Consider the following 15,900-nt stretch of genomic DNA (forward strand, 5'->3'; position numbering starts at 1 on the left):
CACATGTATAAAGTCGAACTCATTCTATTGGTTCACTGAATTCCATCATGAGCTCCCTGGAACTTTTGGTTTTGGGACATCCAATCTTAAAGGTATGACATCTTGGGACTTTCCTTTTGCAGCCTCCTCCCTTTCCTCCAACTTCCTTGTTTCCCTAAGCTCCACATATGGGTAGTAATGCTGGTACATGTACAAGCAAAAGCCTCGACGACACAACTTGATTTGCATTTAGAGCTCATGCTTCCCATGTCTTCTAGAGAATCTTACCGCAAACCACCATTAAGAGAGAGCCAATGGCTATAATTCATGAATGGAGGTTACCAGAGGTTCTTTACTCTTTTTAATCAGAAAACAAGGTCATCCAACGAAATAAAAAACCTCCTACGTCTCCATTTTCAAGTTTATCATACATACTTTAGATGATCAAGGTTAAAAGGTGGTCATCTCATACATTATTTGTCCATATCTTTTTCCAGCACATCACCCTATTTAACAAGTATTTACTCGGTCCTTTTTACAAAGACAAACCCTCCTCAAGTTTTGGCATTTCGTACATCACCGAACCCTATTCGAAATCTGGAGCCTTATCAAGAGAAAAATCACTCATAGTCTTTTAACTTGTCACACCACCTTCTCTACTTGGTTTGTGTTATTGCTTACCATTTCCAGCTCAATATGAAGATCAACCAGCACTTGCACAATCAAACTCACTCGCAGAAAATTTTCGTTCCAAATACGAAATATTAAGGAAAATATCGTATGAGTTTCAACATCAAAAGAAGCAATTATGTTTAAGCTGTAACTGAAACATACAATGGCAAATTGGCAATTTAGGCTGCGGTGAAGAAAACATAAAACGCAACTTCACGCACTTTAAGACATACTCATTTAAAGTTACAGCTGGTGCTAAAAGTTCTTGCAATTCCTGTGTTGCACAACAGTTCCCTGCAAAAACAAAATGGATACAATCTTAGTCATAAGCTACAACACATTATTTCATTAGTCATGAGAAAAATTGGAGTCATTCACAACAACCAAAACCCTTCCCTGTCTTTAACTTCTTGTAATTGACTCCAGTTTTCTTAACGAGGCCAATAATATGCATCCGCTAAGAATTAAAAACGAATCTTGCTAACATAAGCAGAAACAAGAAATCGCAGTATGATTAGCAATACAGAAGCAATTTCGACAGAGAACTGTTGAAATTTGATTTAAATAAATTTTTAGCATGGATGTAGGAGGTAAAAACAAGAGAATAAAGACGAGTATCATAACTGCCTACACTGTGCAAACTAAATTCGTACAATTGCCAGCAGGATAATTGTGCTATTGAATCTGGATCTACTTTGCCTAAATTTATTTTACAGGCATATCAGAGTATGAACCAGCACTGATCCAGGAAATGAAAGAGGGATTCAATAGGTTTAAGAAATTTTCATCTGTATCAAATGGAAGGGAGTAGCAGCCGGTAAAAAGGTTGGTAAGCCAACACAGTGGAACTATATCCGGGTGTTTTAGAATATACATCTTTCCTTAATTGAAGTCATATATAAGCATATTTCGCTACCATGATGTTGTGAATCAATATAAACCAGCCAAATTTTCTGACTTGTCCTTTGCAGTCTGCATCACTCAGAACTGTCCAGCATTTTACCCATGAAGAAGAGTTTATGCCCATTTAACCTCTCTGTACCTTTTCTTCACCAACATTTAATTGGAAACCTCATGCATTACCTTCATGGAATTATCTAAGCAACTAAGCATTTTAATGTTTTCCATGTATACAATATACAACCACAAAAGACCAAACTTAGCTTGAGTATTCTCATACTTTGTCCTGACTATAACCATATAAGCCTTAATAAACTTTGTCACCTGCTTCTGAGTTCCCTGTTTGCCACTTCCAGTATGGTAAAAAGTAGACCACCACAAAAGATCTAACATAGCTCAAGTGTTCTCATAAGTTGTTCTAAACATAGTCGTACGAGACAAAAGAACTATTTCACTTGCTTCTGAGGTCGGGGAGTTCAACTTTCAATATGTCAAAAGAAAGTTACAATGAGAAGGATTGCTAGGCCTCCTATTCTACTGAATTGCCCAATCAAGTGGAGTATATGAACAATTTTAAAAAAAAATAATTTCTTTACCATTTCATTTATTTCTTCCAGTGACTTTTAGCTGTTCTATCACATATGACTGCAAATATAGCTGTAGATGTGGAAACCTAGTATTAAGTACTTCCATACATGAACAAGACAAAAACCTACAACTTATCTCACTTCATTCATAACCGTTGAAGTTGCTCCTAACAAATATCATGCCACATCTAAGCAAATGCCAAGCTAGCCACATCACAAACTTTTTGTTTTTTCAATGCAAAAAGACATAATTTTTATCAACAAAAGGAGGCAGGTACTTGCAAGGAAACAGCATACAGCAAGCATCCTTTTAACACAAGGACGGGAGGTATGGCTGAAGTTCAGCAATTTGGAGCAACCAACAACAATGAGAAGGGCATTCAAGATATGAGGAGTTCATATTTTAACCACTCGTCGGAAAAACAGCAAAAGAAATAGAGGTACTAAGAGAACTTCAGCAGCAGTATATAACATGCCCAATATATACCATGACTAGCAAATGCAGGATTGATGGAGAATTGGTTATTTCAAGATCCCAGCAAGGAATCACAATTGCCTTGTACACGATTTTTAAGGAGCAAAGATTTCAGTTTACATGAAAATTAAAAAGGAAAGAAAACACGTAACCAGAAAAAGCCGATCACAAAAGAAAACAAAGCCAAATCATCCGCCCAACTTTTTATCGAAATTAGCAATTAAAATGTGATCTTGCAAAAACAGGCAATACTAAAATATTAGTACCTTCTACAAAACTCGGCAAAATATCGGAAGCCATTGTAGAAAACAAACCACATCAAAACGACCACCAAGATATCTATCAAACTGTTAAGTATCCCACATCAATCAACTCCAATAAAGATCCAAATTACAGCATAGAGGATTGCATTTAAAATTTACAGAAATCTAATCATTAAAGCTTATGAGGAAATGAATCAGCCAAAAGGATACTGAAGAGGCAACGTTCCCACCAGTCGAGCATGTAGAGTCCGAAAGTGACATTATATAAATAAATTTTACGTTGAAACCAATTCATTCTTTAATTTTGTGAGACGCTTATGAGAATGATATCAGAGAATCAGTTGAAAAATTTTCAACTAATTGAATGATATCAGAATCGAGTGAATCAAATTGAAGGATGAGAAAATTCAGCGGCGAATTTGTGTTACCTTGCTCTAGGAAATTTTTCCCAGCTGCACATCCGAAAGATGAGTTCAGACAATCGTTAACATTAGCCGCCATTTTAAGGAGTCGAGCTCGGATCAGATGGCTACAAAGGTTAAGTTTTTTTTTTTTTTTTTTTTTCAGTTTACTTCTCTCTCTCTCTCTCAAGGACTTTAGGCTTTTTAGAATGAATTTATTTTTGGTCAAATTCCTCGGACACCCTTCGTGAGTTTTTTAAGTTAGGCTTTTTAGAGTGAGTTTTTCTTCCACAAATATCTCCAAATCAACGTTTGCAATCTATAAAAAGTTTCGAATCTAGATATCATTATTGAGGGTGCAAATGTTTGATCCTTTTTATAGAGGTAAATGTTCATTTAGGAACTTTGAAAAAAAATTACTAAGGTCTAATATTACTAGAAACAAGTAATCATTTGCAACATTGGATTATGCATGGTTAAATTTTTCACTAATATGTGTTTGGATTGTAAATTATTTGAGATAATTTTATGAAAAAGTACTGTAACATTTTTTTTTATATGATGTATGTGAGATAAAAAGATGATTGAAAAATATATTGATAATGCAAGCAAATTAGTGTGTGTAAAACTTAAATTCAAAGTATAATGGGTATAAGTGGACATTTCAAACCATAAGAGATATGTCTTAAAATCACTTAACTATAAAACACGTATGTGAAATTGATCTTTTATTTTTGTTCTTTTTATTGTTCGATGCAATTTTTTCCCTTTTTGTCATTTTGCCAATTACTCTCTTTTCATTTTTTGGGCTCATTTTCAGGAAAAGGAATGAGTTAGAAAATTCAAAATTATTTTTCAAAAAAAAAAAAGAGATTAAAAACAAGTAAATAATTGCCCATTACCCCAAAAAATGACGTGTCCTTGCGCATACATTGCAGTTGTAATTTGTAAGCAATTTGTTTTGTAGATCTCGCAATTACTATATATAAATTAAAAAATTTACTATTACATAATTCAAAGTAATTCAAATTTTAAAAAAATAACACATCAAAACAGAGTTAATTAATTGTATAGTACCACAAATTAGCACTCCTATCTTTACATGCGATATGGAAAGCTAAGATGAAAGAAGTTAAAAAAAAAAAAAAATTGTCTTCCTCTAAGCTATCGTCTTAAAAGTAGGAGTCAAACGAAAAAAATGAATTTATTTAGAAAAAAGAATAATCACAAAATTTTCTCAAATATGCTTAATATTTTTTATTTCAATTTTCAAGAAACAAATTTTGAAAACAAAAACCATCACCAGCCTGAGTCGACAAAAAAAAAAAAATTATGAAAGAAAAGAAAAGAAGAGAAAAAATATTTCTTTTCAAATTGATAGACAGATTAAAAAAGAAGAAAATAATTGTAGATTCATTAGATATTATCATTTTATTATTGAACATTTTATTCACAACTTTCTTTCCATTTCTTTCAACCTATCCCTCCATTTCCTCTCTTTTTATTCCCACTTAAAACTTCCAAACAAGAGAAATCCCTTCTTCTTCTTCTTCTTTTTCCTTCTTTGCTCTCCAAATCTCACCCTTCAAAAAGGAGGGGGCAATTGAGTAATTAAACCCTGGACTAAACCCTTCCCGAGTAGAACAACGGCGGCAAAATTTTCGTGGAACTGTTCTTACATTCGAGCTTCCTTCAAAAATCTCTTCTTCCCCAGCTTTGCTCCGCATGCATTTTTCTTCACAGCTTTAGGCCAATACCATCAGTAGCGGCGGACATGGACTTTGACGACCTGGACGAGCCGAGCCAGGCTCCAACCCGGCCCTCTCGTTTCGCACCCAAGGGCTCCAAATTCAAACCTAGAACAGAGCCAGTTGCAGCAACCTCGAACTCCATTGCTAAAAAGGAGGAATTAGATTCCAAACCAGTATCACCGATTAATTCCTCCACCACCGCTGCCGCTGGAAAAGCTGAAGATGCAGCATCCGCTTCCGTTTCCCAATCCGTGGCAATGGATGTCGATGCGAAGGTGGAAGAAGAAGCAGAGCAACCGAAAGATGAACCGATGGAGTCGAGAGAAGAAGGAGAAGATGAAATTGTGAGAGAAATTGATGTTTATCTGACACCTTCTATTGATCCTAATACCAAGGTTAGTGTTTCTGCTTTAATTAATCTGTACAAAATGTTCTAGTGATTTTTTTCTTTGTTTACATTAGTTTCTATTTAATATTTCAGCTATACGTGTTGCAATATCCTCTGAGGCCATTGTGGCGGCCATATGAATTAGATGATAGATGCGAAGAGGTGCGTGTTTTTCCCTTTCTTACCTAACTTAGAATGATAGGCTGGGTTAAGTTTCATGTGTTGACATTCTTTTAGAAAAATTGAATCAAAGAGTGGAATGAACTGCTGTATAGGAAGGAATTTGATCCCATTCTTAGGTTGAGTACTAAAGGAGGGGTTTGGGATTGATTTGCAGGTGCGAGTGAAGTCTAAAAGTGCTGAAGTAGAAGTTGATTTGGCAGTTGATGTTGATTCCAAGAATTATGACTCTGATGCTGATCCTAGAGTTTCAATGACTAAGCAGGTAGCCTGTTTTCTAATTTCATTATTCATGTGTTCTGTCCAAATTATACAAGTGTGGCAAATTTTGACAGAAATCAAGTCTTTTGATGTAGCAATTGCTTTTGAACTACTACTAAATGAAACCTTGCAACAGCACAGTGACATAGCTTATAGAGTTTATTGGATGAGGGACCTGATAAGGCCTCTCCAAGTCCATAAGAAGTATCTTTATAAGTGATGTACTTCCCAGCATATGCGCCTGATTGCAAAATCTGTAGTCTCAATGGGCTTCCACATGATCCTGTGTTTTTTCTGATTAAATAAAGCTGATAGGATTCTTGAAGTATTAAAGTTCCTTGTAGCCGTTTGAAGTTTCCGTGAACTACTAGCTACATCATAGCTAAACTCCTATACCTTTTGTTTTTTTTTGGGGGTCCTAGATTGCCCATAGTTTGATAGAGTTTTATATTTTGTGATTGGATGATTTTCTTTGTCTTCAAAGAGTTTTTGTTTCATATCTTTATGCTATTAGTATGGCTGGGATTTGTTTTTCTGTGTGATTTCTGTTGAATCTCGTTTGATTTAAGTATATTACCAGTATAATCCATAATATGTTTGCCTGTGGTCCTTTCCAGACTCTTACCTCATCATGGAAGCCACCTGTCACAGCTGGATATGCTGTTGGAGTTCTTGTTGGAAACAAGGTATGCTCTTTTATCTCGTTGATTCTCATTTTACATGTATTTTGTGTTTTTCTATTTGGACTTATTGGACTCTATGCTTTCTGTTTGGTTCTGTTATTTCTGGTTGTTTCTTGCCTTGACCTTCTTCTCGTCTAACATTATAAGCAATTGAAACTTAAAATTGTAGGTAATACTCATGGTTATCTCACTGTAGCAGTATGATAGCAGGACTCTACAAAGTTGAATTGCATTGCAAATTAAGAGAAATCAAATTCAACAAGAAAATTTTTGACATTTCTGGACATAAATGTCCTTACCAACTTTAGCAGGAGCATTGAAACAATGTATTCACTGAGAGGCAGACTGTCTATCTACCGCAGTTTTCCAAGAGACGAATCAATTAAATGACTAGTCACTGCATAAAACATCCACCTTTCTGTGAATCTATTTGCACTTGTCCAAGAGAAAGAGAAGGATAAAGATTGCGTATTCATCATATCCACACTCATAAGCACAGACGGCAACTGACAGTTGAGAAAACTTCTGGCAGAACTATCACTGATATACCCACAAGTCTTTATAGATAGTTACTTATTTTCTGCTGATTTTGGGCGCTCCCCTCTAGAATACGGTGAAATTATTAGAAATGAATGGTTGTTGGTTGACCTTTGCCCGTTTTAATTCTTGTTTGACTTTTGCTAAATGAAATTAGTTATAACAATACTCAATTAGAAGATTTTTCTTGTACGTGTGACTTGTTTCGCATTTCTATATTGTAAAGTTCTATGATTGCTTTTTTGTCATGCAGTTACACCTGAATCCTATTCATGCAGTTGTACAGCTCCGACCTTCAATGCAGCATTATAAGCCTGAGAGTTCTAAACGGCGAACTACTGCAAGCAGTAACCTTGAAGATAACACAAAGGGGGAAGAAGTAACTACTGGGTCATTGAAGAAGCAGGTTCTGCATTCTGCCCCTCTTTTCTCGTTTTGCCAGTGAAGCTACTATACCTTTTAGTCATAATTTTTATGAGGTCCAATGATCTGATGAAATGGAAGATGTAAAACATGCTCACTTTTAATGATGATGAGGATACAACTGGAATATTTGATTTATCCAAGCTTAATCTCTCTCAGGATTTAATCCCCTTGGTTAATTCTAGACTTCAAAGCGAGATGTATGGTGTTGGGGTCTTTGCTAGGCATCTAGACAGTGCTATTGCAGGCACTTTTGTAGGGCTAAGTTTTATGTATCATTTCTGGATTGAGTCAAGCTAAATAAAGCATTTCTGAGTGTCCATTATCTGATCAGATCTTATAAACTTGGATTACTTCATCTGCAGGGTAAGTCATCTGGGCCTGTGATTGAGCAGAACAAAGATACTAGAGAGGTATCCTTCCATTTGGTCTTTAAATTGTTCATCAAGAAAAAATTCATTCATATTAATCTCAGCAACTATCGTTCATTTTAAAAATTCATTCATGCAATTGTCTTTAAATTGTTCTTCAAGAAAAAATTCATTCATTTTCCTCGCATAGGTTTGTCATTTTTATTATGACTACGGTCCTTGAAATAGAGATTAGATAACTACAGTATTTTGTTAAAAATTCAAAGCTACAGCATTTTGTTTTGTGCTTTTTATTGTATGGAAAAATTGGTAAAGTGGATTCACAATCACGAGTGTGAACAGCATATCTTTATGGATTGAGTGATTTATTTATTTATTTACTTTTTGCTTATTAAATGATAGATGCGCCTTTTACAACTTATCAGTCTCTTCATTCTTCTCTTCTCTTTCTCAGGATTGGATACCTCTCAACTACCATGGAGCAAGGAGTGATATTTCGATGAGATATGTGAGAAAAATGGTTGAACATGATTCTTCTCATATACAATTTTCAATGAACAGGTATGATTCATTACTGTATTTTGTACCCTGTTAGTAATGAGTTAGAACCCACCTGGAATCTGCTGAGCAAAAATGTGGTGCAGCTTGAGTAGAAGACAGTTTAAAGAGTTTTAGCTTCTAAAGCTTTTCGCTTTAACCCCATTCGTCTTTTGTTTTCAATTTTGAAGGCATGACTATGTGAACACCTTGTGTCCTGGCACATCAAATGAGAATAATGGATCCAATGGGCCTTCGAGAAGGTATTTAACACATTAATTGAGTGATAGGTGACATAAGCACTGATTTTTATGTTACAATGTCAATTTTTTTCTTTCTTAATTTCGAATTTTTTACATACAAACTCATTGGGGTTAAATTCTCTATCATACTGGATGACTTGTTGATTTCTATCAGTGGATAAGAAAATGTCTGTTTAGTGGATGAGTAATTTACATGCTCATTTGGCTTTGGCTGGTTAGAGTTGTACCTCATATGGTCCTTTAGCTTTCTTTAGATACGTTGATATCAGGTCATCCACTGTCATCTGTAGGAATACAATTTTGATGTTGCTTTGGTACAATACTTGTTGGCTTTTTGCTGTGGTGGTAGAATCGTGTTTCATTGCTTCACTCAAGTGATCTCATTGTCTGATTTTTTCCTGTTCCTGCCTTTACATCCCGTCTCAAGAGCCAGCAATGACTGACATTTGGTGATAGGGACTCTCCAAATGCTCAGTTTCTTATGGAACTTATATTTATTTCTATTCCTGCATTTTCTTTTGGTGCCAATTTCTATTCGTGCTTTTGAGATTGTCTCTCTTTCTGAATTGTTGAGACTCCAGGGTTTTGCTCTCATTGCCACTTGAAGAACGATTTAGAACTTGGCTTCTTCAGGTACATTCTGCTTATTTGGACTCGTGAAATTCATTGAATGAATGAACTATAGATTTTTATTGGAACCTGAGTGATGACTGTAGTTGATCTGCTTTTAATTTTATGAATTTAATTAGTTTTTTCAGTAATGCTGTTTCTTGTTTGGTTGTGTATATCTTTTGTAAATTTTCAATGTTCAACTTACACACTCTGCTCTTTGTTTGGACATATAATCCTGTAGCAGAAACACTACCTAGAGTATGCATGGCAGACCCAAAAAATTGGTAATACCAAAGAATTTCATCCGTTGGCAAATGTGACCACAAATACTCTCTTGGCATTTCATTTACTGGTTGAGGATTTCTTAAAATTGTGAAACTTTGCAATGTCGCAATATGATACTATTTTATTGCCAATGTGTTCCATCTGACAGTATACAAATAATTGCTAGATATGCCATATTGAAGTATCAAAAGTCCAGATAGCCCTGGGTCAGTTATTACAGAAGTCATTAGCTTGTAATGGGATTGCATAGCAAGCACTTTTTGCTAGGATCATCGGAGAGGTGCTTGTAAACCCAAAGCAGTAGCATGGTATACTGAAAAATTCATAGGACTTATTACTTAGAACGATGGAATGCTATTTCTGTACCATCTGATTAACCTTGCTGGCAATAGATGCTCCGATTTCCTACTTGACTGCTGGTCAGCTCATTGAAGATCAAAATTCAACATGTTTGGAGTTTTAATTTTTAGCAGATTGGACATGGGTATAAAGTTTTTTGAGGGTTGTATCACCACAGCATTAATTCTTTTATCTGTTGCAGTTTCTGTTCACAATTCCCAGCTTCTGCCTACTTGGTTTTTAGTCATCATGGGAAGTTAGAGTTGATGACCTTGTACTTGTAATTCAGCTTTATAACTTTATTTGAAGTAATGTGGAGAAAAACCTTCACAAATGTGATGGTCCTGGGCCTCTGCACTTCTGTTCATCAACTTTCTCTTCTTCAATTTCAAACTTAATATGACAAATAGATCTAGTATCTTGATGTACACAAGGGCCTTTCTAATCCAAAACTTTTGTCTGACATTACTGAATTGTTAGAAGTTAGCTACCCATCTCTGTTTTAGACAGATTGTTAAAGACAATTAAGAGATTTTTTGTTGTAATGCTTCTCAATTATCCTCCTTTTTTTCCTTTATTGACATTTTTTAAAATTACTTTGTTGGTATACCTTAATTTGTTTATTCCCCGTTTAATCAGTTAGGTAGTTATTATTATTATTATTATTATTTCTATAGGGGCCTCCAATCCATCGTTTTGATGCTTTAAAGCATTTGGCACCTGATGCATCTGTCGAGGATATCTTGGCAGTCCTCAGCCAACATGCTCAATTAGTTCAAGGCTTGTGGATTCCCAAAAGTTCACTGCTGTATGGAAAAGATCAAGGAATTGATGCTTTAGCGAGGGATTATGTTCTTCTTCTGTTTAGCAGGACTCCTATTATTAACAATTCACAACTACCACAACAACAGAAACTCAATAGAGCTATGAGAGATGTACTTAACACAATAGCTTTTGAGAGAGCTTCTCTTAATGATTGGAAGTTCAAAGAGCCTCCTGACATGACATTCATAAAACTTAACCCTAAGATTGTCAGAGAACAGGAACAAACTTGGGAACGCTTGGAGAAACTGATAACTGAAAAGATCTTTGTAGATAAAATCAGGCCTGCTACTAAAAACTCTTCAAGGCCTCTCACCACAAATAACCCTGCAACATCAAAGAGTTTAAGTAAGCATGCATCAAATTCTTCAAATGCAGGAGTGCCAAGGAGACCAATGTCAGAAGAAACTTGCGAGGCTTTACCAAAGGCCCTTCAGAAACTTTTTCAAAGTCACAAGGTTTGCAGGTGATTTTTTTTTTCCTGCCTTTGGTTAGATATTGCTAGTATTGTTAGCATTCTTAACTTCAGGTTATTATGTACGGTTCATGCCAACCACTTCTTCTTCTTTTCTTATTTAACGAAAAATGGTAGAAGGGAGTATCTACACAAAACAAGGGCAAGCATCAGTACTACAAACTGCTAAAGCAGTGGTGTGACAAAAACCAACCTACAAAACTAACAACTGTTTACACAACAGCATTACATTAAAAATATCTTCAGGCAATAATTTTTGCTCAAAAGTACTAGAAGGCAGGGTTCATCCAAGGGCCAGGGACCTATCATCCTAAGTGCTTCGAATAACTTTCTAAGAAGCACACACACCTCTTACATTTGTTAACTGTATCAACACAGAGTTCAGGGATGCACACAGTAAATGTGTTGTAGCTGGTTTTGACCCAAGTAACAATTGATTTGCTAGTTTAGTCCCAGTCTGTGGGATGTAGAACCATCTACCATGTATTTGTGATAGCTATAGAAATGAGATCTAGTTTCTCGACAGAAGTATGTGTGTTGCATGGATGAGCAAGTTTATTGTTAGTCCCTTTTTCATGAAGTCTCCTATCTGCAACTCAGCCACTAATCAAGACATTAACTGTTTAATTGGATGGTTTTTATTTTTCTTCCCTGCTAGCAACTTAAGAAATATGTATTGACATTGACAGCTTCCAACAAATTTGCCAGCGTCTAAGGGAAATGGCAGTTTCTGAGTCTTCCCGTCCAAAGGGATTTGCTAGAGAAGCAATAGCTGCAGCACATGGTGTTGAAGCTCCTCCAGAGGAGCTTCAGGCAATCATTAGTCAAGTCGCAATTAACATTCATGGTGTTTATGTTTTGAAATCATCCCCAGTTCACCCCGAACATGATGAATTCAGGTTATTGCTAGATCTCCAGCCCCTACACTTTTCCTATTTTTATTATTTACTCAGTGCATAGTCAAGATTAGTTTTCATTTGCAGGAAAGTTGTCATTGATCTTTTCATTGCTGAAGGACCAAACGCAAAGCTTAAGAAGGCCTCAATGATAGAAGCTGCTAAATTGCAGCTTAAAAGGGATATTAACAGCCTGGAATATCAAAAGGTCAAGCGTCAGAGCTTGAGTGCTTTATTTGTCTGTTTGCTATCCTTTTGGTTTGCCCAGAGCAAAATTATTAGATGCTAATGGTCACGTCCATAAACCAACTTCAGTTTTTGCATGAGATAGATGCTTTTTCAAATGACAAAGTGGGAGCTGCATAATGAAGAATAAGTAGCATGTGACATATCTTAAAATTGAGTAGTAGTGCTTTGCTCTCTTTATTGGCTTAAGTGATGATGTAATAAGTAGATTATACTTTGAAGTAGGTAGGAACTCTACTGAATATGGGAGTGTAGGTGCTGTCTGAAACTCTGGAACTGATAGAGCAAAACAAGAAAGCTATGCATTTGAAATACTATTAATAAATTGAGGTGCACAGTCTGGTCATCTTGCAAGTCTGTCCTTGCTTGTTGTAGTGGAGCATTGACAGTCTCATGGGTCACTCTTGAACAGATTTTACCTTACGCTTTTGTCGAATCTGCAGTTTAGCTAATCTTTTACCCTATTGTTTTCAGGTTGTACAGGAACTATGTGTATCTCAAGGTTCGGCTTGGGTCTTGAAAAGTGGTGATGGAAACCCGAAATGATGCTTCCCCCATTCAGAATGTTTAAGGTACTAAAGTTAATTAACACCAGAAGTCATATGATTGATTGTGGAAAAAATTTATGATAACTGCTGCACATTGGTTTGTCTGAGCACATGTTATGAAATGGTGACACACCTAGAGAATTACTTGTCTGATAGATTGATTTGTAAAAATGCCTGGAACCTTTGTTGCTTCTATGAATCTTGTTATACTTCCACCGATGATGTCAATGGAGAATCACTTTTGACGATATAGCTGCATGGAACCTAAGAACACTTTTGTTGGTGGGAGTACTTTCTGAGTTTTTGGAAGTTACATCTGATGGTAGGGGTGGAGTTTTTTCTGTGTTGTTGTACCATACAAAAACTAATTGGTTAAATTATAATTCCCATGAAGTGGTTGTCATTGCAGTAAATGATACTATAGGGGCTACTTCTTTAGCTGCTGAATGAGGTGGTTGTGTGGCACTGCTCATCCCATGCACGCTGGAAATATGATTTCCATTTTTCAATTTTCTCTCTAGACATGAAACTGACCGTTCATGATGTAGCTTTAGAAAAAAATTTTGGCGTTATTTACTGTAGCACCTTTTTGGTACAATGGATGCAAGATAAAATGGTAGTTTGAAAACGTGTTTTGTGAATAATAAGAAACACGTAGTTTGAAAATTGTACCTTTTTGGTACAATGTATGCAAGATAAAATGGTAGTTTGAAAACGTGTTTTCTAAATAATTCAATCCAAACGAACTCAAATGGCTTCCCTTTTCAGGTACTCGAGGTTGATTCAGTGTGATAGATTGCTCAAAAATGTCATCTGAGGGTGATTCTGTTTGATAGGTTGCTCAGAAAGGGTATCTGCTTAGGTCAACGGATGAGGTGATTATCGCACTTCTTGTTTGGTAGGCATAATTTGTGCAAATTACGTTACACTTGAGGTGATGACACTTGACAGTTTACTTAGTTCTTAAATCTGGATCTTATTATTGAAAAAATTTGTAAACAATCAGCTTATTTCAGTGCCTATTTGCTTATTTCAGTGATGATGTTCAAGCTCTTTACATGATTGTTAATGTCAACAGTTTGTGCGGGCTTTTTTGTGCAGGAACACTATCCCTGGTAATTGGTTCGTTTTCTGGAAACTTATAAGCTGACTCAGGTGGGTTAATGGGGACATTGTGGTCAGTCCACTGTAGATACTTGATTCCCACCAGAATTTAGATTTAGTAGATTTTTCAAATGAAACATACATTATGCAACAAATGATTACAGAAGTAGTTAAGTGTATCCTATAGAAAAGAGGTATAATGTTCCACAGAGAGCAAACAAAGACCGGGAACCGATTGCGTTGCCTGTGAGGTTGCATTACTTCGTTGTGGAACACATTTGTCTGTACCATGTACATCGAGGATCAATTTTTTTTTTTTTCTGTAAAAACATATTTTTAACTTCTTCGAAAGCCTTTGTGGCGTTACTGGCATGAACTCCTCTTTGTTGTGCCACTGCATGATCGTCCTTACATATATATATATATATATATTGGTAAAAGTGATCGTCTTTAAATGCTGCTCCTATTGTACAACTTTTGTGCCGCGGTCATAAGAATCTGGAACTCTTAACTGCGCTGCAATTAGCGTTGTAGATCCCTGCATATGACGTTCGAGCCTCCAAGGCCACGTCTCGGGCTTTTATTTCACCAGGATTGAGATTCATTGTAAATCTCTGTCACGAGTCCAAGACAAAAATGATTTTTGCACCAATAATAAATCTTGACATTGTGATCTAACCTTATTTTAATCTAATCTTAGATTGGAGCACAATGTAAGTGGTAATTAGGGCCGAAAGAAAAATCAAGCTGCTCGAGTTGAAAAACAATCGAGTTCCTTGGTACGTAAATTGAGTTTGGTTCAATAAAGGTTTATTTGAATTTGATTGGCTAATTAACTAAATCAACTTGGAATAGCATATTATATTTGATAAATTTTCAAGTTCGACTTACATGTAAAACATTCAAATTTTCAAATTCAGTTTAAACTCGGTTTGATACAAGTTTAACTTGATAAAATCTCGTTTGAACTTGATTTAAAAAGTAAACAATCCAAAGTTGAACATAATTTAAAATTTGCTAAAATAATCAAATATATTTGAAAGCAAGGATGTTTGCCTTGTTTAGACTCATTTACATTCTTAAAGGATATAAAAAAAAAAAAATTGTTTTCAAGAATAGTAATACTCCACCAAATCTCTTAATTTGCCCCTCAACCGTTTACATCTAGACTAGATTGATATAGCCCTTGTGGTTATACGGACTTTTAGCAGGAAATGTCATTGCAATTACAGCTAAAAAGTTCTCCTATTTGAAGGTAAATAATTCTTCTCATACTAATCCAGTCAATTGAAAAGAAAAAAAAATATCTGTCAACTGAAGCAAGGAAAATAGAACGCAAGTTTGAGCTTCAGGGATTCAATTATGTTTTGCTGTTTACTGTTTATTCAAATAGATGCTACGTGATAAATTTGTAGTTTTCCCTCAAAATCTTCTATTTAGTTCTTACAAGTTCCTAATTCTGGCCAGTTTCAGTCAATTTGTTAGAATTCAGTTGGAAGCATTTGGTTTGTCAAAAAGTGTTTTTTTTTTTTTTTCAGAGCAAGAAAAAATTAATGTTATATATTGGATTCAATGCTACAATTCCCATCAACAGTATATCATTGTCGGTGATTCTATGAATATAATCTACAAACATTTTGAAATTATGAAAAATACATTTCTAAATTATAATCATGAAGTCCAAATCCAATTCAAACTCGAGTTGAACTCAAAAAAAAATTTTCCCCAATAAACCGGCTCGCGTGTTATATGTATGCCAATATAAACTCTAAACCTTTTCCTTTTGATATCTTTTACTTACAAAATAAGGGTTTTTTTTATTGAGTATAAAATAAGATGTGTGTACAGATTTTGTCAAAAAATATGTGTATATATATATATTTATATGTATATGTATATGAG

At 35.3% G+C, this 15,900-nt stretch overlaps 2 protein-coding genes and 1 long non-coding RNA gene across 7 annotated transcripts; 1 reads left to right on the top strand and 2 right to left on the bottom strand.

The window, feature by feature from the left end:
- Nucleotides 1-721: 721 nt before the first annotated feature.
- LOC140010785 (uncharacterized) lies at nt 722-3,603 on the bottom strand. Its single transcript, XR_011817932.1, has 2 exons — nt 3,305-3,603; nt 722-945 (listed from the first exon to the last, which is right to left on the bottom strand). It is a non-coding gene; the product is annotated as an uncharacterized lncRNA (long non-coding RNA).
- Nucleotides 2,873-3,306, bottom strand: LOC140010784 (uncharacterized). Its single transcript, XM_072058308.1, has 2 exons — nt 3,087-3,306; nt 2,873-2,952 (listed from the first exon to the last, which is right to left on the bottom strand). The coding sequence occupies exons 1-2, from the start codon at nt 3,169-3,171 to the stop codon at nt 2,873-2,875; spliced, it is 165 nt and encodes a 54-aa protein (XP_071914409.1). The 5' UTR covers nt 3,172-3,306.
- A 1,133-nt stretch (nt 3,604-4,736) lies between the features above and the next one.
- On the top strand, nt 4,737-14,370 carry LOC113698767 (uncharacterized). 5 transcript variants are annotated; one of them, XR_011817731.1, is made up of 16 exons: nt 4,737-5,423; nt 5,510-5,578; nt 5,754-5,861; nt 6,475-6,543; nt 7,331-7,483; nt 7,866-7,913; nt 8,326-8,432; nt 8,600-8,671; nt 9,253-9,304; nt 9,525-9,599; nt 10,585-11,195; nt 11,913-12,103; nt 12,188-12,308; nt 12,821-12,918; nt 13,663-13,769; nt 13,996-14,370. XR_011817731.1 is itself a non-coding variant. In XM_072057391.1 (14 exons), exons 1-14 carry the CDS (start codon nt 5,052-5,054, stop codon nt 12,890-12,892), a joined length of 2,139 nt encoding a protein of 712 aa, XP_071913492.1. In that variant the 5' UTR covers nt 4,739-5,051; the 3' UTR covers nt 12,893-12,920. The 5 variants fall into 5 exon arrangements, 1 of the variants encoding a protein (XP_071913492.1); XR_011817728.1 differs by having other exon boundaries at nt 4,739-5,423; nt 11,894-12,103; XR_011817729.1 differs by having other exon boundaries at nt 4,739-5,423; nt 9,528-9,599; nt 11,894-12,103.
- The last annotated feature ends 1,530 nt before the right edge of the window (nt 14,371-15,900 follow it).

Source organism: Coffea arabica, chromosome 7c (assembly GCF_036785885.1).
Source record: "Coffea arabica cultivar ET-39 chromosome 7c, Coffea Arabica ET-39 HiFi, whole genome shotgun sequence".
Classification (NCBI taxonomy): Eukaryota; Viridiplantae; Streptophyta; class Magnoliopsida; order Gentianales; family Rubiaceae; genus Coffea; species Coffea arabica.